The sequence below is a fragment of the Pocillopora damicornis genome, chromosome 1, assembly GCF_964200805.1.
Source record: "Pocillopora damicornis chromosome 1, jaPocDami1.2, whole genome shotgun sequence".
Taxonomy (NCBI): domain Eukaryota; kingdom Metazoa; phylum Cnidaria; class Anthozoa; order Scleractinia; family Pocilloporidae; genus Pocillopora; species Pocillopora damicornis.
In genome coordinates, this window is record NC_142670.1 from 29,631,498 (window position 1) to 29,648,326 (window position 16,829).

Sequence of the window (16,829 nt, forward strand, 5' to 3'; positions counted from 1 at the left end):
ACACGTTATGAAACAGGCATCATTCAGTGGCAAAAAAAAGGGGGGTTGGTAGTAGGCGAAATGTTGTGATACGCGCCATCTTATATTGTCGTATTTCATCTTTGAAAACCCAGAAGGCTTAATTCTTTAAATTTAAAAAAGAAAAAGGCCCAACTAACAGTATTGCTAGAGTTTTGAGCTCCGCAAAAAAAAAAAAAAAAGTATTAGTTTTTTCGCGCTCTCCTCGCTCCGGTAGCTCATAATCATGAGATGCGAATTTATAAACCAGATTCGCGCTCACCATCAAATGCAAAAGTTCTCGTAGAGGGAGAACACAAAGAAACCACGAAAGATGGAATCAGATCATAACTTTTCATGATTTCTCGACTGCATTTGAGCCGAATATGCCGATGTCAGGTAATTTCTTCCTTCAAAGCCGATACCTGTTGCTAATCATCTAGAGCTGGTCGTCTGGTAAGGTAGGCTCCTGAGGTCAGGAATGAGTCTCTGGAACATAACTGACGTATCTGTTGTAATTATTTTTAGACCATTGAGTTTTAACTACCTCAGGGGAGGGGCTTAATTGTAAATGTGTACCTTTTTAGTCTGATTTATTAATTTTCCTATTCATCTTCTTTTAAATAGCAACGGTACTACACTTTCGAAGTTGGATCTTTGAATTTTACAACCGAGTTCGTTGCTGATTAGCCAGCCAAGTCGCTCGAGGTTTGATAATTCCCTCAATTTTATTTTAGTTGTCTTTGTCTATGACTGCGCTGTTGTTTTTTGGTTTTGTTTAGGTTTAGTTTTGGCTTTTTGTTTTGTTTTGTTATTCGACGAGCTGGGACTTTAATTGAAAACAACAACAACAATAATTTAAAAAAAATTTCGTATGTATTGCCTGGTCCCAGATGTTTACTTTACTGCGTTTGCAAAGCGACTCCTCGTTTCTGTAAAGATATATAAGATATATATGTACTCTGGGGTATTACAACTTTTAAGGAAAACTTGATGTTAACATGAACAAGAATGAAATGTTTTGACATAGATAGTGCTTGTCAAAGATTAGGGGACATGGCGTAATACTACCATGCTCACTTGTTACACATGTGCAAATCGTGCTATACTCGTATAAATACGCTTCCAGCCGTCTCAAATGCACCTTTCCGGTTCATTGACATACCTTCACATTGTGTGACGTTGTATTGCCGTGAAACAGAAGGGAATGTCTTGTAATATGATGTGCTATTACAAAAGATGTTGACAAGTACCTGAGAGTTCAAAACTGAAATCAAACCCAAGCAATGTTGTGTTTGTATTTCCTGAATCATATGGCGCATGCTTGTTGCCACTATTGTCATCCTGCTTTTTATCTTTTATTCTGACAGATCATAAAGGGATCGTAAGGATATAAGGGTTACTGAATGTTTAGTTTGCAGCGTTTGTCTCCTGTTTTCTTTGGCGAAATATATTAAGAATGGGTAGCTGTGTTAGTTTCTGTTGCCATAACATTTTATTCCTTCGCACTATGTGCGGCGAAGGTTTCCCGCGGTCAGTGCTCTAGAGTTTCGTTGCTGTAGACAAATTACCCTAGTAAACCAAAAGCTTACTTTGGAAGAAAGAATCAGCTGTATATCACAGGGCACAATAATTTTTCACCACGAAATCATCGGGTCAAACCGAATGGAAAACGAGTGATTCATCTGATACAAGTTAATCTTAAACAGCGATTTTAATAGAGAAAAACTTCGTAAGTTTAAGTGCAGAATTTCCGTATAACACCTGCCATTTGGAGTGAACGAATTCAGTCCCTATTTGACAGCATAGCTTCATGAATAAATTAGTTTCACATGGACATCACAAAACTATTTAAAGATAAAATCCATGATGTTTGATATATATTTCAAAGTTATAATTAATTCATTTTTTAATTTCACGGTGGTCATTCTAATCTTAATCAATAGGAAGAGTTCCTGAGATGGATATTTTATTGGTAATAATACTGAATTTTTCACGATTTGTTCCTAAAAATGATACTTGTTAGGAGTACTTAGTGATAATAGAACAGGTAGAGTATTGTCCGAAATTTTTTATCTAATAAAATGGTTTTGGTGATCACGGTGATTGCGTGATTGCAACATATATTGTTATGATCACCCTGCGTAAGATGATATAGTGTGCAATGCAGGGGGATCTCATGATATATTCGCACAAAAAAAGATACGAAATCAAAGAGAAGGAACTTGCTTTATCATCAGCAAGGATGTGACACTTAGACTGTAGTATTCACGTTTTGTATAAAACATGAATTTTTATTGATCGCTTACGAGAGATAATAGGAGCAATAGCTTGACACGAGCCAGAACTAACAGCTGAGACCACTACCTATGATTACATCAGATATCATTAATAAATCAGTTGTGGCATCACTGAAAATGACAAGCAACTTTCGAAAATATTACAGCAAGATATTTTTGAGGGTCAAGGAATATTTTGCACGTTAACTTGACTCCCGTAAAAAAATTACTACCATTGATAAATTATAAATTGGATTTCGTTCAGGAGAAATCATAACCTTATCATCTCGCTTCTGTGTCGCAATCAAAACGACTTTCGCTTCTCAAGAAGCCGTTGAACAAGCCAATAAAAGAATTAATCGTAATTTCCTCGATTTTAACAAGTTAAAAAAACCTATTTTCCACCAACTGACGTGCCAAGTTGTTATCGGACAGGGTTATTGAGTATTATCAATTTAGTTGATTACGTAAATTTGACACCATAAAGAGTTTTTAAAAGCTGACGTTTCGAGCGTTAGCCCTTCGTCATAGCACTGTTATCAGACTGTTCAATAAGCCAATCACATTAAAAGTTGTAGTTTAAATCAATCAGTTATATCAAACAGTTGAACAATTTACGCCTCCTTTGTCAGTCTTTTAAAATAAATTTCTCTTTTTTTCATTACTTGGCTACTCACTCTTATGATTACAGACCGAATTGGACTCCACTCAGTCCTTTCACCGTTTCCAAAATAATTATTACAGATAATAATTATTTAACTAACTATAAATATGACTAAACTACGGATGCATCGGGGTGCAAGTATCATCATTTCAACGTGCCAAAAATTGCGCATAGTTTTTTCCCGATAGTTCTAATGACAGTTTATTTCAACATTGGAGACTTGCTTTAGCAACAAAAGGATAAAAAACGACAAAACGTGACACTGATTTTTCAAGAAAGTGAGTATTAAGGACACTAGCCAGAAGGCTCATTTTTATTGAATGACTATTGATTAGTTCACTAATTTCAGAATGATCTTAGATACGTACATAGTTACAATGTTTATCGGTTTTTTCTGTATTTCTATTGGTTTTGTAATCGGACCTTTCGGCGTCACAACGCACATATAAAAATGTATTTTCTATAGGAGTTTATTACGGAACGTCAGTGTTCACACTTTTTTTTTCTATCTCACCTTTGTGTGCATTACTGTTACGTAATACCTGTCAAGTATGCATGATTTCTGTACTACATGGGAGTAAGGTGTCATAGCATGTACTGCTATATAGTCCAGTAGCCGTATGCTTATTTCACTTCTCGCGTCACCAATATAGCTTTGCTGTATTCTGCTTTCCCGCCCACCCGCCCCTCCTTTTCTTTTGTGTTAATGACAAAGTTTTGCTCTTTGGTTGTTATTTGTCGTTACTTAACTATTCATATTTTCGTCCCATCTTGACACCCGCAGGCCGTCCAAGCTCTTATGCACATGGGGACTGCTTCAGGTGCGGAAGGCCAGGTCACTGGGCCAGAGATTGCAGGGCCTCCAGCTTCTATCCCCGCCCTTTCGGCCAGTACAAGCCAACCGCCTTTGCCCCAGCCTCCACCACAACAAACGCTTCAGGAACCGGACTTAAGGGAATCGGACATTCATGAGGAATTCGACAAGTTTACGGATGTACTTCAGGTACTGAATCGTTTTGAAATTGACGAAGATCTAGGACGGAATTACAATGTAAAGGGCAATTTAAAGAAAAATTTAGAATTTTGGGTATTTTTAGGTGCTTCATCCTTCATATTATACGTAATTAAATTTGGTTATCGTTTGCCTTTCTGGGATGTGCCGCCTGCATATTATTCAAAGAACAACGCTTCTGCCCTGAAAAATATTGATTTCGTAGAGAATTCTATCACTGAGCTACTGGAGTCCGAACGCATAAAGCAATTGTCTTACAAACCCCATGTCGTCAATCCATTGTCGGTTTCCGTTCAGCCTAATGGAAAGAAAAGGTTAATTCTTGATTTAAGATATGTTAATCATTTCATTAAGAAACTGAGGATTAAGTACGATGATTGGAAAATTGCTTCTCTTATGTTTTGCAAGAATGGTTATATGTTTTCTTTTGATCTTAAGAGTGGCTATCATCACGTCGAGATCTTCCAACCACATCAAACATTCTTAGGTTTTTCATGGGATTTTCAAGGGGAGACGCGGTTTTACGTTTTCACAGTTCTTCCTTTTGGCCTTTCTGTAGCTCCTTATATCTTTACAAAGATACTCCGCCCTTTGGTTGGGTGGTGGAGGGCTAACGGTATTTACATCGCGGTATTTTTAGATGATGGTTGGTCCATAGCTGACGACTATAATTCGGCAAATATTATAGCTAGTAGGGTTCGTTCCGACATACGTTTAGCCGGATTTATAACAAATAGCGAAAAGTCAATTTGGGAACCAACGCAAATTATTACTTGGTTAGGATTGGTCTGGAACTCCACTCTTGGTACTATTAGTATTACACCCAGGAGGGTCCAAGGTATCGTTGATTGTGTGGCTTTTATTGAAGCTCAAAAATGCACAATTGCGGCTAGGCAGTTGTCATCATTTGTCGGGAAAGTTATGTCTACATAATGTCCGGTTACTGGAAATTTACCCAGAATTACTACCAGACACTGTCAGATGACAATTGCTATTGCTGAGCATTGGGATACACCTATGATTTTAGACGAGTATTGTAAGGATGAAATCGTTTTCTGGAAGAACAATATCCATCTACGCAATTTTAAAAATTGCTTTGTTTTCCGCAAACCTCAGAAAGTAACTTTTTCAGATGCTAGTAATATTGCCTGCGGAGCTGTTTCTTATATCAATGACGGCGAGCATGTTTGCCACAAAATGTGGACGCAGGACGAAAGGAGCAGAAGTTCTACGTGGCGAGAATTAAGTGCAATTGAATTCTCACTTCTGTCTTGCCTTCCGATTTTAAGTTCATCACATATTAAGTGGTATACCGATAACCAGGCCACTGCCAAAATCGTTGAGGTCGGTAGCATGAAACTCGAGTTACACACGATTGCCTTAAGAATATTCAAGATATGTTACGAACACAGCATTCATTTGGATATTGAATGGGTTCCTAGAGATCGCAATACCAGGGCAGATTTTATTAGCAAACTGGTGGATTTTGACGATTGGCAGGTCACTGAGGACGTCTTCAAAGACTTGGATAGTCTTTGGGGTCCCCACACGGTGGATTGTTTTGCCACGTATTACAACAGAAAAATCACCAGATATTTTTCTAGATTTTGGAACCCGGAAACGTCCGGCATTGACGCATTTATGCAGTCGTGGGAAGTTGAGAACTGCTGGTTAGTTCCGCCAGTTTATCTTATTCCCAGAACGCTTGCCTATATATATAGTCAAGGAGCCAAGGGCACCCTTATTGTTCCACTGTGGAAGTCAGCCGTGTTTTGGCCCATGTTAACCAAGAATCTGAAAGGTTGGCCTTTCGGCCACAATCTAGCGAGTGGAATTTGCGCTGACTACGAATAGCACCTTGGCAGTGTTGCGTTATTTATTTTACTTTGATCATTTTATATGAGGTAGATGTGCTGACAACGAATAGCACCTTACCAGTGTTGAGGTATTTATTTCTTTTCGGCCAGTGTCAATGTGCAGAAGTTGTGTCGACAACGAATAGCACTCCAATAGTGCTGTGTTATTTATTGCCCTTTTTTGATCTTCATTTAATGAATGTAGTGGTGTTGAGAACTAATAGCACCCGGGTTGTAGTACTTATTCCCTTTTAGCCATGAATCAGTGAGTAAGATTGTTCCACCTCTACACCCCTCTGTTATGTGTTTTTTCCTTTTGTTTTCCTCAACAGGCCATCTCTGCTCAGTCCTGTTGGGCAAGTCTCTATGGATCTTTAGCTCCCTTCAAGCTGCGCCTCATTACTGATCAGTTTAAGGCCAGACAACCTTCGACGATGAATAGATATTTACTTGAGTGTCAAAAATTTATGCGTTGGTGCAATGATGTTAAGGCTCAATTCGTTTTGCCACAAGAGCCTGTTGTTGTAGCGGCCTATTTGTCTCAACTTCACAGGAAGACTGGTTCTCCCAGCACTGTTAGTATGGCTTATGCTGCATTAGTTTGGCTACACGATGTAGTAGACGTAACTTGTAGTAATAATCCTTTGAAAACCGGAGTGTGTAGAAATGTTGTTGAAGCTGCGAAACGTAATGGCGCACAACGGAAGAATAGGAAGCTCCCTCTCTCTATTGATATGGTCAAGAGAATAGTTGCTAAACATGGCAAGGTAGACGCTAATCTAAAAGATCTGCGAATTTCAGTCATAGTCCTCTTTGGTTTTGCAGGTTTCTTCAGATTCAATGAGTTAGCAAATATCAAAGCTTCGCATATAACTTTCGCAGATGACCATGCATATGGCCATTGTTATACCAAGTAGTAAAACAGATGTCTACAGGGAAGGTAATAAAGCTATTATTGCTAGAACGGACAATGCCACTTGTCCAGTTCATATGGTCCTAAGGTATATGTCTGCTGCAAGAATGGACCATAATGCAGACGGTCTCCTAATCAGGCAGTTAGTATTTCAGACAAATTATAATACTTATGTTTTAGGGAACAAAGGAATTTCGTATTCTAGGTGTCGAGAAATCTTTTTGGAAGCTCTCAAGGCTCTAGGTTACGACTCCAAACTTTTTGGGTTACACAGTCTTAGGTCTGGTGGGGCAACCGCTGCCGTAAATTCACCTAGCGGCCCTGTATCAGACAGGTTATTAAAATTACACGGGCGGTGGAAATCCGATTACGCCAAAGACTTGTATATTCAAGAAGATATATCTGCACGGCTTTCAGTTTCATCTAGCCTAGGTATTTAATTGCTATCATTAAGTTTCCACGCGTGATGGGACACGCGAACGTTTTTGCTATCTTTTAGTTACAGCCTAGTTTTGTATGATTATAATCAGTGCTTTCACTATAATTTAACCGTATCATATGTATTGTGCAATGTACTAGCTTTAATGAGGATATAGCTTCGCGTATCGTATTTCTGTGGGACAAAAAGCAATGTGACCGTTTATACACATAGTGCTCGAATACAGTAATAAAGCTTATATTGGCTCTCCGTGAGTTACCAACCCATTTGACTGTGGTTGTCGTGTTGTACAAGTTCCTAAAACAGTTTAGAAAATAATTTTCATGTGTGCGAACGCAGTGAGTTAAAATGAAAGATTAGTTTAGCGTCCCTTTAATCAGCTCTTCTTAAGTTTTGAGTTGTCTTGACAAACTTTCGCTCTTTCTCCTTTTCTCAACCTTTGGCACAAGCGGGGCCAATATGTGAGTACTTTTGTAACTTTGTTTTTTTCTAGTCTACCTTTTCAGTGTTGGGCGATAATATACGAACAGATATTCCGTTGTATTGCAGTATTCGCGATTGATTTAAGATTTAAAGGCCAAAATTGTACCAAATGCAAGTGAAAGCCCACCTTCTAGATAAGAACAATGGGCTGTTTTCCAGCCTCCTAAAATTCTTGTAATTTGTATCGAAACTTTTTTACTTTGTACTGTTTTATTTCCATTGCTCTTTGTTGTTTTTAATCTCTTTATCGACGTTTAGGCCCAGTTCTTTACATGCGATTCTTTGATTATGCATTCCGCGACATTTCATTCTATTGATAGAGCTTCGTTGCATTGTTGATTCAGTTTACGATCGATAGATTGATTGATTGTGCAATTGATCGTGATTTTTCGTCGCTGATTGTGGTTCGTGGTTGATTGCTTTTCAAGAATAAAGGTTCGTGCAAACAGTCAATTTTGCCTTCACTACACAACCGAACACACTCAAAGGTTGAGGCATGGGCGCGTTGGTCAGCTAGGCCCAAGATAGATTTTAATTGTGACAATGAATTTACAACAAAGTGGATAAGAGATACATCAAGTAACATCCTACATGCGCCAAAGGCGGACACGTAAACCCCAAAAACCTCTTGTTAGGAAAATAGGGACCGTGTACCCCCGACCAACTGCAGTGGCGCCACCTTTGGGGTTTTAAGGTTGATCTATAAACAATGAAGAGAATGAAGAAAACAAATCATATCAGGCTAATTACACAATAAAAATAAACCTTATGGGAAAGTGCTAGTGGCAAGGCTGACCGTAGAATGCCACAAGTTTCTCAACGATCTCTTCTTACAAACATACTACCCATGAGCCTCCGCGTACTACGCTCGCACCCAGTTCTCTGTTCCGTGTCGGCAAAATATTAATTTATGTCAATACCGATTATCACAAATTACATACTATGGTTTGTTATCTCGATCTGTAAAATAGTCCCTAACACCTCGTTAACCGCGTTTTGGAGCGACACCCCTTGGAACTTGAGTCTCTAGATTTTTTGGTCGCCGCAAATGCTAAAATGACAACTGTTTAGTTACCTATTGTATTTAGCGTTAACGAACAAAAACCCTCCAGAAGTCACCTGTGAACAATCCAAAATATTCTGCATCATTGTAGATGAAGTCGTCATATTCCCATCTTGAGCTCCCTTTTAAAAACCAGTGATATTTTCCGGGGACCTGAGCAACGAATAGATTTCTCTTTTTTCCTTTAAAAGAGTATCCCCACTGTTTATTACCCCATTGATTACAATCAGCAGCTAACCTCGAGTTGTCATCATTCATCCTAAGAAACGAGCCACACGCTTTCGGATTGGCATCTGTCTGACCACTGAAGTATTGTACTACTGCTTCACCACTGCTGTTAGCAGCCGTGGTCAAATGGAAAGTACGTCTCTTGTTTTTGCTGCAGTGGAATCTCAACTGAGTGAAAGACAATTGTGTTCTCAGTTCCTTCATGCCATCTGTCGTGAGTAACAACGACTTATTGTGACAATTGCTTATTTTATGGTATGATGATTCCTCTGAAAACTGTAGCGAGGACAGATTGCCGGCGACAACGTTGGAGACCAGAAGCCAACCTCCTGGAAAAAAGAAACAAAATGAAATGAAATTCTTTATTTTGCAAAATGATATTGCATTTCATTAATTATAGAGGGACAGTTTGCTTCCCCTCATCCCCTCCCTCTCTACTGCAATGCTGCTTTTTAACTTTGCATTTTCTATTACCTCGTTTTGGACCTTTCGCCATGTAGTATCTGTCATTGTTCTTGACAAAGTCCTCTGGTCTGGCCTCTTTGGTTCGGTTGCTTAACTCACATTAAGCAATGAACATAACGACGTTGTAGCGTTGACATTTGACGTCAGCAAGACAAGCCTCTCTGCATTCCGGAGTACCTGGTGCAGTCTTGAACGACTTGTAAGTGTGGCCCTTGAGCATCATTTGGTAAATGGAGTATAGGTCGCCGCCAGCTCCACACTGCTGACTGGCATTGTCACAAGACAGTTGAGAAATGAAAAAACAGCAGTATAAAGAAGGAAGCATGTCGACCAGCCATGAGAAGCAGATCAGCTTTATGACACCTGCAAAAACAAGATGAACATCGTTTATTGGTAGTGCTTGAGTTAAAGACAATTTTGGGGAAAAATTCCTTAATAGGTTATTGAAGAAAAATGAAATTTTGTCGCTTTAAAATCTGCCTTTCCTCCCTCTCTTTTTGAGGTTTTGGTCTTTTCTAATCAGTTTGCGGGAAAAAAAACGAGAAACTACGTGAAAATGTCAATTACTTTTGAGAGCTTATAAAAAACTTTAAGCACATAGGCAATAACTTGATTGTGAGTGCAATTTGCTTCAAATAAGCACGAGTATTTTTTTTTCTATGACAACAAAACTTCTGAAGCCTTCTTCTAATTTCTTGAAATTAGAGGACTCACCTGTTCCGCCATCCATTCACAATCGTCTTTTAACGAGAAAATGCTACCTTTATAGGAATTTGGGTTTCGTACATAAGAAAAGATAGTTCATAATTGTACATTGTAACGTCCGTTGAGAACTTTAGTCTCTGTAGTTTCCTTTCATTTTAGGGCTTATTAACCTTTTTCAGGAAAAAGAGATCTGCAATTGAGGAGACTCGGGTTTTGGCTCGCTTTTTCAGAGGTACCTCAATTTTAACTTGAAAAAGAGATTATATAGTAAACTACGGAAAAGTTATACACATACCTGGATGAAAGTACTCGTTGTTTCCTAGACAGACTCCGACTGGTCTTCTCTTGAGGTGTGAAGCACTTTTGTTCAGAGCAGGTTGCCAACGGCTAACTGAAGCTGGAAGGTTGTTTAAAGATAATTATAGATAATAATTAACTAGCCCCTAGCTATCTTTAATTCATTACAGTGGTGCATCTCTGTTGGATCAGAGGGATGCTATGGTAGACAATTAAAGTTTTCTCCTACTGAACGTTGTTGTGTTTTCTGGCCCATTGGAGCTGAATTGATTTTTGTGAGGGAATTATATCACAACGGGGACAAACTCTTAGTTGATAAATAGCCATCGTTCGTCTTCCTTTGTTGGCTCAGAGGGAATCTATGGGAGACGGCTGAATTTTGGGTTATTTTATTTTTCAGTATAGACGTTGTTGTAATTAACTTTGATAAACTTGGTAAGGTTGCTAGCAAGTGGAATCCAAATCCCGATTTAGATGTAGACACGTGAAAAACTGACTCTTGCATTTTCAATCATGCGCCAGGTGGAAAGGAGAAGCGTGGTATCCGTGTCGCAATTATGAGAAGCTTATTGTGAGCTTTTCATTTCAGTGAAATAAAATGATTACTTCTCTTCTACGTTTACCACAGCAGGTAGACAAAACAATAAAGAAAGAAGTTATTGGCTTGACTCAGTGCTATTGTCTCGGGATATTAACTGAAGCTGGTTATATCTTCTTGTTTATTTATTACGATAGAGCTCTGAGACCCCAGAGGGATAACTTGTGATGTCATGCTGTCCGCCTGGCTAGAAACTCATCAATCGTTTGTTTTATCGGAACATAAAACTCACGACGTTTTTGAAGAAATAAATACATAAAAATAATAAATGTACTTTTAAAAAAATCGTACATCGTGTAAAAAGATTCACCTTTGGGCGACAAAACATTAAAAACTAAAGAGAAAAAGAAAAAAGAAATCAAAAGAGAAAAAACGTTTGGTTCAACCTAAGTTTTGCAAATTTAAGGAGGCTCTCGACTGTAGGGACTTTCTAATCATCATATATATCGATCCATCAAGGAGTATTTTTAGTAGAAACGTAACTATTTAAGTCACAAGGAGTACATCCGAAATAAAGGCTGTAATACTAATATGAGGCGATAGCTATCACAATCGAGACTTTCTTGAGTTTGGGTGTGTTGCTATGGTGACACTCAGATACCGATGTAGCTTATGTTGTAATCTTGTCGTTTTATTCTATACTCGCGTGCTTTGCGCCTTCTGGAGAACAAAAGATGTTTTCCAAAGTCATTCTACTTGCAACGGCAGGGTCAGCAACTAATGCGTTGAAAATCTCTCAAATAATTCTCATAAATGATTCATCATTTCAATGTTATTTTAGATGAATGGATTAAAACTTTTTGAAATGGCCCGACTTTCATTTCTTTCTGTTGGTTTTGCTACAAGAGTAACTTTTGGAAAACATCTGAGGCGATATAATATAAAAACTTTACCAATTTACTTTAAAAAAATCTCGGGCATTTTTAACACCTGCCAGTTTGAGTGGACAAATTCAGTCCTTATTTGACAACATAGCTTTCTGAATAAATTAGTTTCACAAGGATATTTATATTAAAATATAAAATCCATGACGTTCGAAATATTTTTCAAAGTTAGAATACATTCTTTTTTTTTAATTTTACGGTGGTCATTGTAATCTTGTAACATTTATCCATCGTTCTTCGATGAAATACTCCAGTTAACTCATCAATTGTTACAAAATGAAGAGTCCGGCGATGAATATATTTATCAGTGATAAATCCTTAATCCTTTATTGAACACTCATCGAGAGACAATAAGAGCACTAGCTTGACACGATTTAGAACTAGTAGTTCTAACTAAAAACGGCAAAACGTGACACTGATCTTGGTCAACCGTTGATATTTTCCAAGACAGTGAGAACTGTTTAGTTACTAGTTGTATTTGGCCTTAACGAACAAAAACCCTCCAGAAGTCACTTGCGGACAATCCAAAATATTCTGCAGCATAGAAGCTGTAGTCGTCACATTGCCATCCTGAGTTCCCATGCAAATTCCAGATATATTTCCAAGGGACAAAAGCAACGATTCGAAATCTGTCTTTTCTATTGGAATGGTATCCCCACTCTTTCTCACGCCATTGATTACAATCAGCAGCTAACTTCGAGTTGTCATCATTCATCCTCACAAACGAGCCACACGCTTTTGGAAAGGCATCTGTCTGACCACTGAAGTATTGTACTACTGCTTCGCCACTGCTGTTAGCAGCCGTGGTCACATGGAGAGTACGTCCCTTGTTTTTGCTGCAGTGGAATCTCAACTGAGTGAAAGACAAATGTGTTCTCAGTTCCTTCATGGCATCTGCCGTGTGTAACAACGACTTGTTGTGACAATTGCTTATTTCATGGTATGATGATTCGACTGAATACCGTAGCGAGGATGGGTTGCCGACGAAGACGTTTGAGACCAGAAGCCAACCTCCTAGAAAAAAGAAATGAAATGAAATTCTTTATTTTGCAAAATAATATTGCATTTCACTTGTTATAGAAGAAAAGTTTGTGCAGAAGTAAAACAAAACCACCGTTATCGTTATTTGTTTTTCTTAAACATCCATTTCTTACCTCCTTCGGTTGTCATATCACAGTAGACTTTTAAAAGGCTTCCGTCATTCTTACGAGAAATCCAGTACTCCCCGTCTTTGAGATGGGAACTTGCGTTCCGAATTTCCTTACAAGAATGACCTAAAGAAGGAAATGCGGGTTTTTTTTTGCTGAATGAAAGGCATAATCTTCCCACGAATGTGAGTTAAATGATTGAACACAGCCAGTTAAAGACTATTTGGTAATAATTGTTAAGATGCTGCTCTTCGTTCGTAGAGAAATATTCTTTCGGACTAGACATGCACATGAGAGGGGAAAACAGTCGCCATTTCCCACCTGTTGTTTTTCGTTGAGTTTCTTTTAATTCTAGAATTCCTTGACCAGAAACGAAACGCATTCTTATTGGTTTTAGGTAAGTATGTGTGACAATATCACGAATAAGCGATAAAATGATGATTGTTGTTCAAAAGTGCATAATTCGTGCGCGATTCGCGGAACAATAAAAAAAAAGAAACACTCCACTAGTGTGGTGGTCAAAATGTACAATCGTTCGCGGTAATTTTCAGCTTATCCTTCTAACAACGTCTCCACACAAAGTGGTTTACATCCTTACTTGTACTTATGCAGCTGTTTCTTCCGTCTCCAATTAATCCTGGTCTGCATGTGCAGTTGTAAGAACCCACAGTGTTTTCACATATGGCGTTGATATCACAACCATGTAGACCTTCCACACATTCATTGACATCTGTGAATAAGCATATCTTAGTTAAGCATCCCTCATCTTCTTTGTTTAACATGCTTCTAAAAATGGGAGATGATTTAACCTTTTTCACAATATTTTCCTGTCCAGCCAGATGAGTTACACGCACACGTGTAGTTCGTCTCACGGTTCACACACTTTGCATCGTTTTGGCACTGGTGTTTGACACAATAGTCTGCAGCTAAGGAGAAGGAAAACCGATTAAGGAAAGTCCTCTCATTGGCACGGCAACAAAATGCTAAGAACCATGTCTTGTACAAACCTTCAGTCTTCATGTCACAGCCAGCTAAAATAGAGTTACCAGATCTGGTTGAATCCATCCAATAATTATTACCGCTGACGGCCTTTTCGCCTTCACTCGCCTTGATCTCCTTGCACGATTCCGCGGGCAACTCGCGAATTGATCCGAGGGGAACTGCAATTGAAGTGATTACTGTTAGCAGAATAAGAATAATAAAGCTTCATTGCTGGCAGCGTAAATCCAGGAAAGTCAGATTACCCATGTTGTTTGTTTCATCACCTTTAAGATATACTATGTGTGGAATGTTATTATTGGTAATCTATTAACACTTCTGTAAAGATATGGGTCAGACAATGCTGAGCATCAAATTGGGTACATTTCAAGTTGTGCTCGCATATCGAGCTATCATTTGAATGTGGTTCCCCCCTCCCCCCCTCCCCCCTCCTTTCTCCTTTTTCCCTTTCCCCCTTCCCTCCCCCTTCCCCCTTCACCCCTTCCCATCCTTCCCCCCTCCTCCCCGTAATACTGCTTTTTAATCTTTGCATTCTCTATCACCTCGTTTTGGACCTTTCGCCATGTAGTATCTGTCCTTGTTCTTGACAAAGTCCTCTGGTCTGGCCTCTTTAGTTCGGTTGTTTAACTCGCATACTGCAATGAACATAGCGACGTTGTAGCTTTGACATCTGATATCAGCAAGGCAAGCCTCTCTGCATTCCGGAGTACCCGGTGCAGTCTTGAACGACTTGTAAGTGTGGCCCTTGAGCATCATTTGGTAGATGGAGTATAGGTCGCCGCTGGCTCCACACTGCTGACTAGCATTGTCACGGAACAGTTGAGAAATGAAAAATAGTACGATAAAAAATGAAGCTTGTCGACCAGCCATAGGAGGCATATTTTGACACCTGCCAAAACAATATGAAAATTGTTTATTGGTAATGTTTGAGTCAAAGAAATTTCTGGGAAAAATTCCTTGATAGGTTATTAAAGAAAAATGAAATTTTGTCGTTTTAAAGTCTGCCTTTCCTCCCTCTCCTTTTAAAGTCTTAATCTTTTCTGATCAGTTTGCGGGGATAAAATGAGAAACTGTTTGAAAACGTTAGTTACTTTTAACAGTTTGTGAAAGACTTTTAGTATATAAGTGATAACATGATTGCAAGTACAATTTCCTGTAAAAAGAACGAGTATATTTCTCTAAACTGCTGAAGCTCGTAAGGCGAGTACAATTTCTAGTCTTAAAAATTTACATTTCTTGAAATTAGAGACTCACTTGTTTCGTCATCCATTCAAAATCGTCTTTTAAAAATTCTGTGACGAGAAAATGCTACTTTCATAGGAATTTGGGCTTCGCACATAAGTAAAGATCGTTAATAATTGTACATTATAACGTCCGGTGAGAACTTTAGTCTCTGTAGTTTCCTTTCATTTTAGGGCTTGTTAACCCTTTTCAGGATTATAAGGAAAATCTGAAATTGAGAAGGCACGGATTTTGGCTCACCTCTTTCAGACCTACTTCTTTTCTACTTTCAGACTAACTCTCATATTTTCGTATCATGCGCCAGGTGGAAAGGAGAGAAGTGTGGTATCAGTGTCGCCATTATGAGAAGCTTATTGTGAGCTTTTCATTTCACTTGACTCAGTGCTATTATCTCAGGATATTCACTGAAGCTGGTTATATCTTCTTGTTTATTAATTACGATAGAGCTCTAAGACCCCTAAGGGATAATTTTTGATGTCATGCTGTCGGCCTGGCTAAACACTCATCAATGGTTTGTTATATCGGAACATAAAACTCACGATTTTTTTTGAAAAAATAAATATATAAAGATAATAATTGCAGTTTTCCAAAAAATTGTACATCGTGTGAAAAGATTCACCTTTTGGCGACAAAAATTAAAAACTAAAGAGAAAAAGAAAACAGAAATCAAAAGAGGGGGCCTTTTGGAAAACATTGAAAACGACAGCTGCGAACAATTGTTTTTCGCATAGACGTTGGACACCTACCACTTCGCGTGAACTGAAGTTAGTCGCTGTTTAAATGATGTCTTTATGAATAGTTTAGTGATGTAAAACTTCCGCAGTATTTTTTAGAACAATTTCAACACAAACACTTCGGGTGATTAATCTTTATTTTCTGATGTTCAGGTGGCCAATTCAATATTTCTTTCTTTGTCAGGTAGCATTGATCTATCAAGGAGTCTATTCAGTAGAAACGTAACTATTTAAGTCACAAGGAGTACATCCAAAATAAAGGCTGTTATACGAATACGAGGCCAGAGCTATTGCAATTGAGACTATCTTGAGTTTGGGTGTGCTGCTATGGTGATACTTATAGACCGATGTTACGTTGTAATCTTGTCGTTCTATTTTATACTCGCGTGCTTAGCGCCTTCTGGAGGACAAAAGATGTTTTCAAAAGTCATTCTAATTGCAACGGAAGGGTCGGCAAATGTTGTGTTGAAAATCTCTCAAGCTATTCTCATCAATGATTCATCATTTCAAAGTTATTTTAGACGAATGGATTAAAACTTTTTGAAATAGGTCGAGTTTCATTTCTTTCTGTTGGTTTTTCCACAAGAGTAACTTTCGGAAAACATTTGAGGCGATAGAATATAAAAACTTTTCTATTTTACATAAAAAAAATCTTGGGCATTTTAACACCTGCCACTTTGAGTGAATGAATTCAGTCCCTATTTGACAGCATAGCTTCATGAATAAATTAGTTTTACAAGGATATCACACTACTATTTAAAGATAAAATCCATGACGTTCGGTATATTTTTCAAAGTTTGAATTAATTCTATTTTTAATTTTA

At 38.3% G+C, this 16,829-nt stretch overlaps 2 protein-coding genes and 1 pseudogene across 3 annotated transcripts; 1 reads left to right on the forward strand and 2 right to left on the reverse strand.

Annotated features, from left to right (window-relative positions):
- Nucleotides 1-579: 579 nt before the first annotated feature.
- On the forward strand, nucleotides 580-7,299 carry LOC149053189 (uncharacterized; annotated as a pseudogene). Its single transcript, XR_016181559.1, has 3 exons — nucleotides 580-705; nucleotides 3,725-3,943; nucleotides 6,141-7,299. The product of XR_016181559.1 is annotated as an uncharacterized LOC149053189 (transcript).
- Nucleotides 7,300-8,733: 1,434 nt separating this feature from the next.
- On the reverse strand, nucleotides 8,734-9,340 carry LOC149053190 (uncharacterized). Its single transcript, XM_089189258.1, has 2 exons — nucleotides 9,301-9,340; nucleotides 8,734-9,266 (listed from the first exon to the last, which is right to left on the reverse strand). Exons 1-2 carry the CDS (start codon nucleotides 9,323-9,325, stop codon nucleotides 8,734-8,736), a joined length of 558 nt encoding a protein of 185 aa, XP_089045384.1. The 5' UTR covers nucleotides 9,326-9,340.
- A 2,960-nt stretch (nucleotides 9,341-12,300) lies between these two features.
- LOC149053191 (uncharacterized) lies at nucleotides 12,301-14,915 on the reverse strand. The gene is made up of 4 exons (XM_089189274.1): nucleotides 14,573-14,915; nucleotides 14,035-14,191; nucleotides 13,038-13,204; nucleotides 12,301-12,897 (listed from the first exon to the last, which is right to left on the reverse strand). Exons 1-4 carry the CDS (start codon nucleotides 14,907-14,909, stop codon nucleotides 12,368-12,370), a joined length of 1,191 nt encoding a protein of 396 aa, XP_089045400.1. The 5' UTR covers nucleotides 14,910-14,915; the 3' UTR covers nucleotides 12,301-12,367.
- Nucleotides 14,916-16,829: the final 1,914 nt, after the last annotated feature.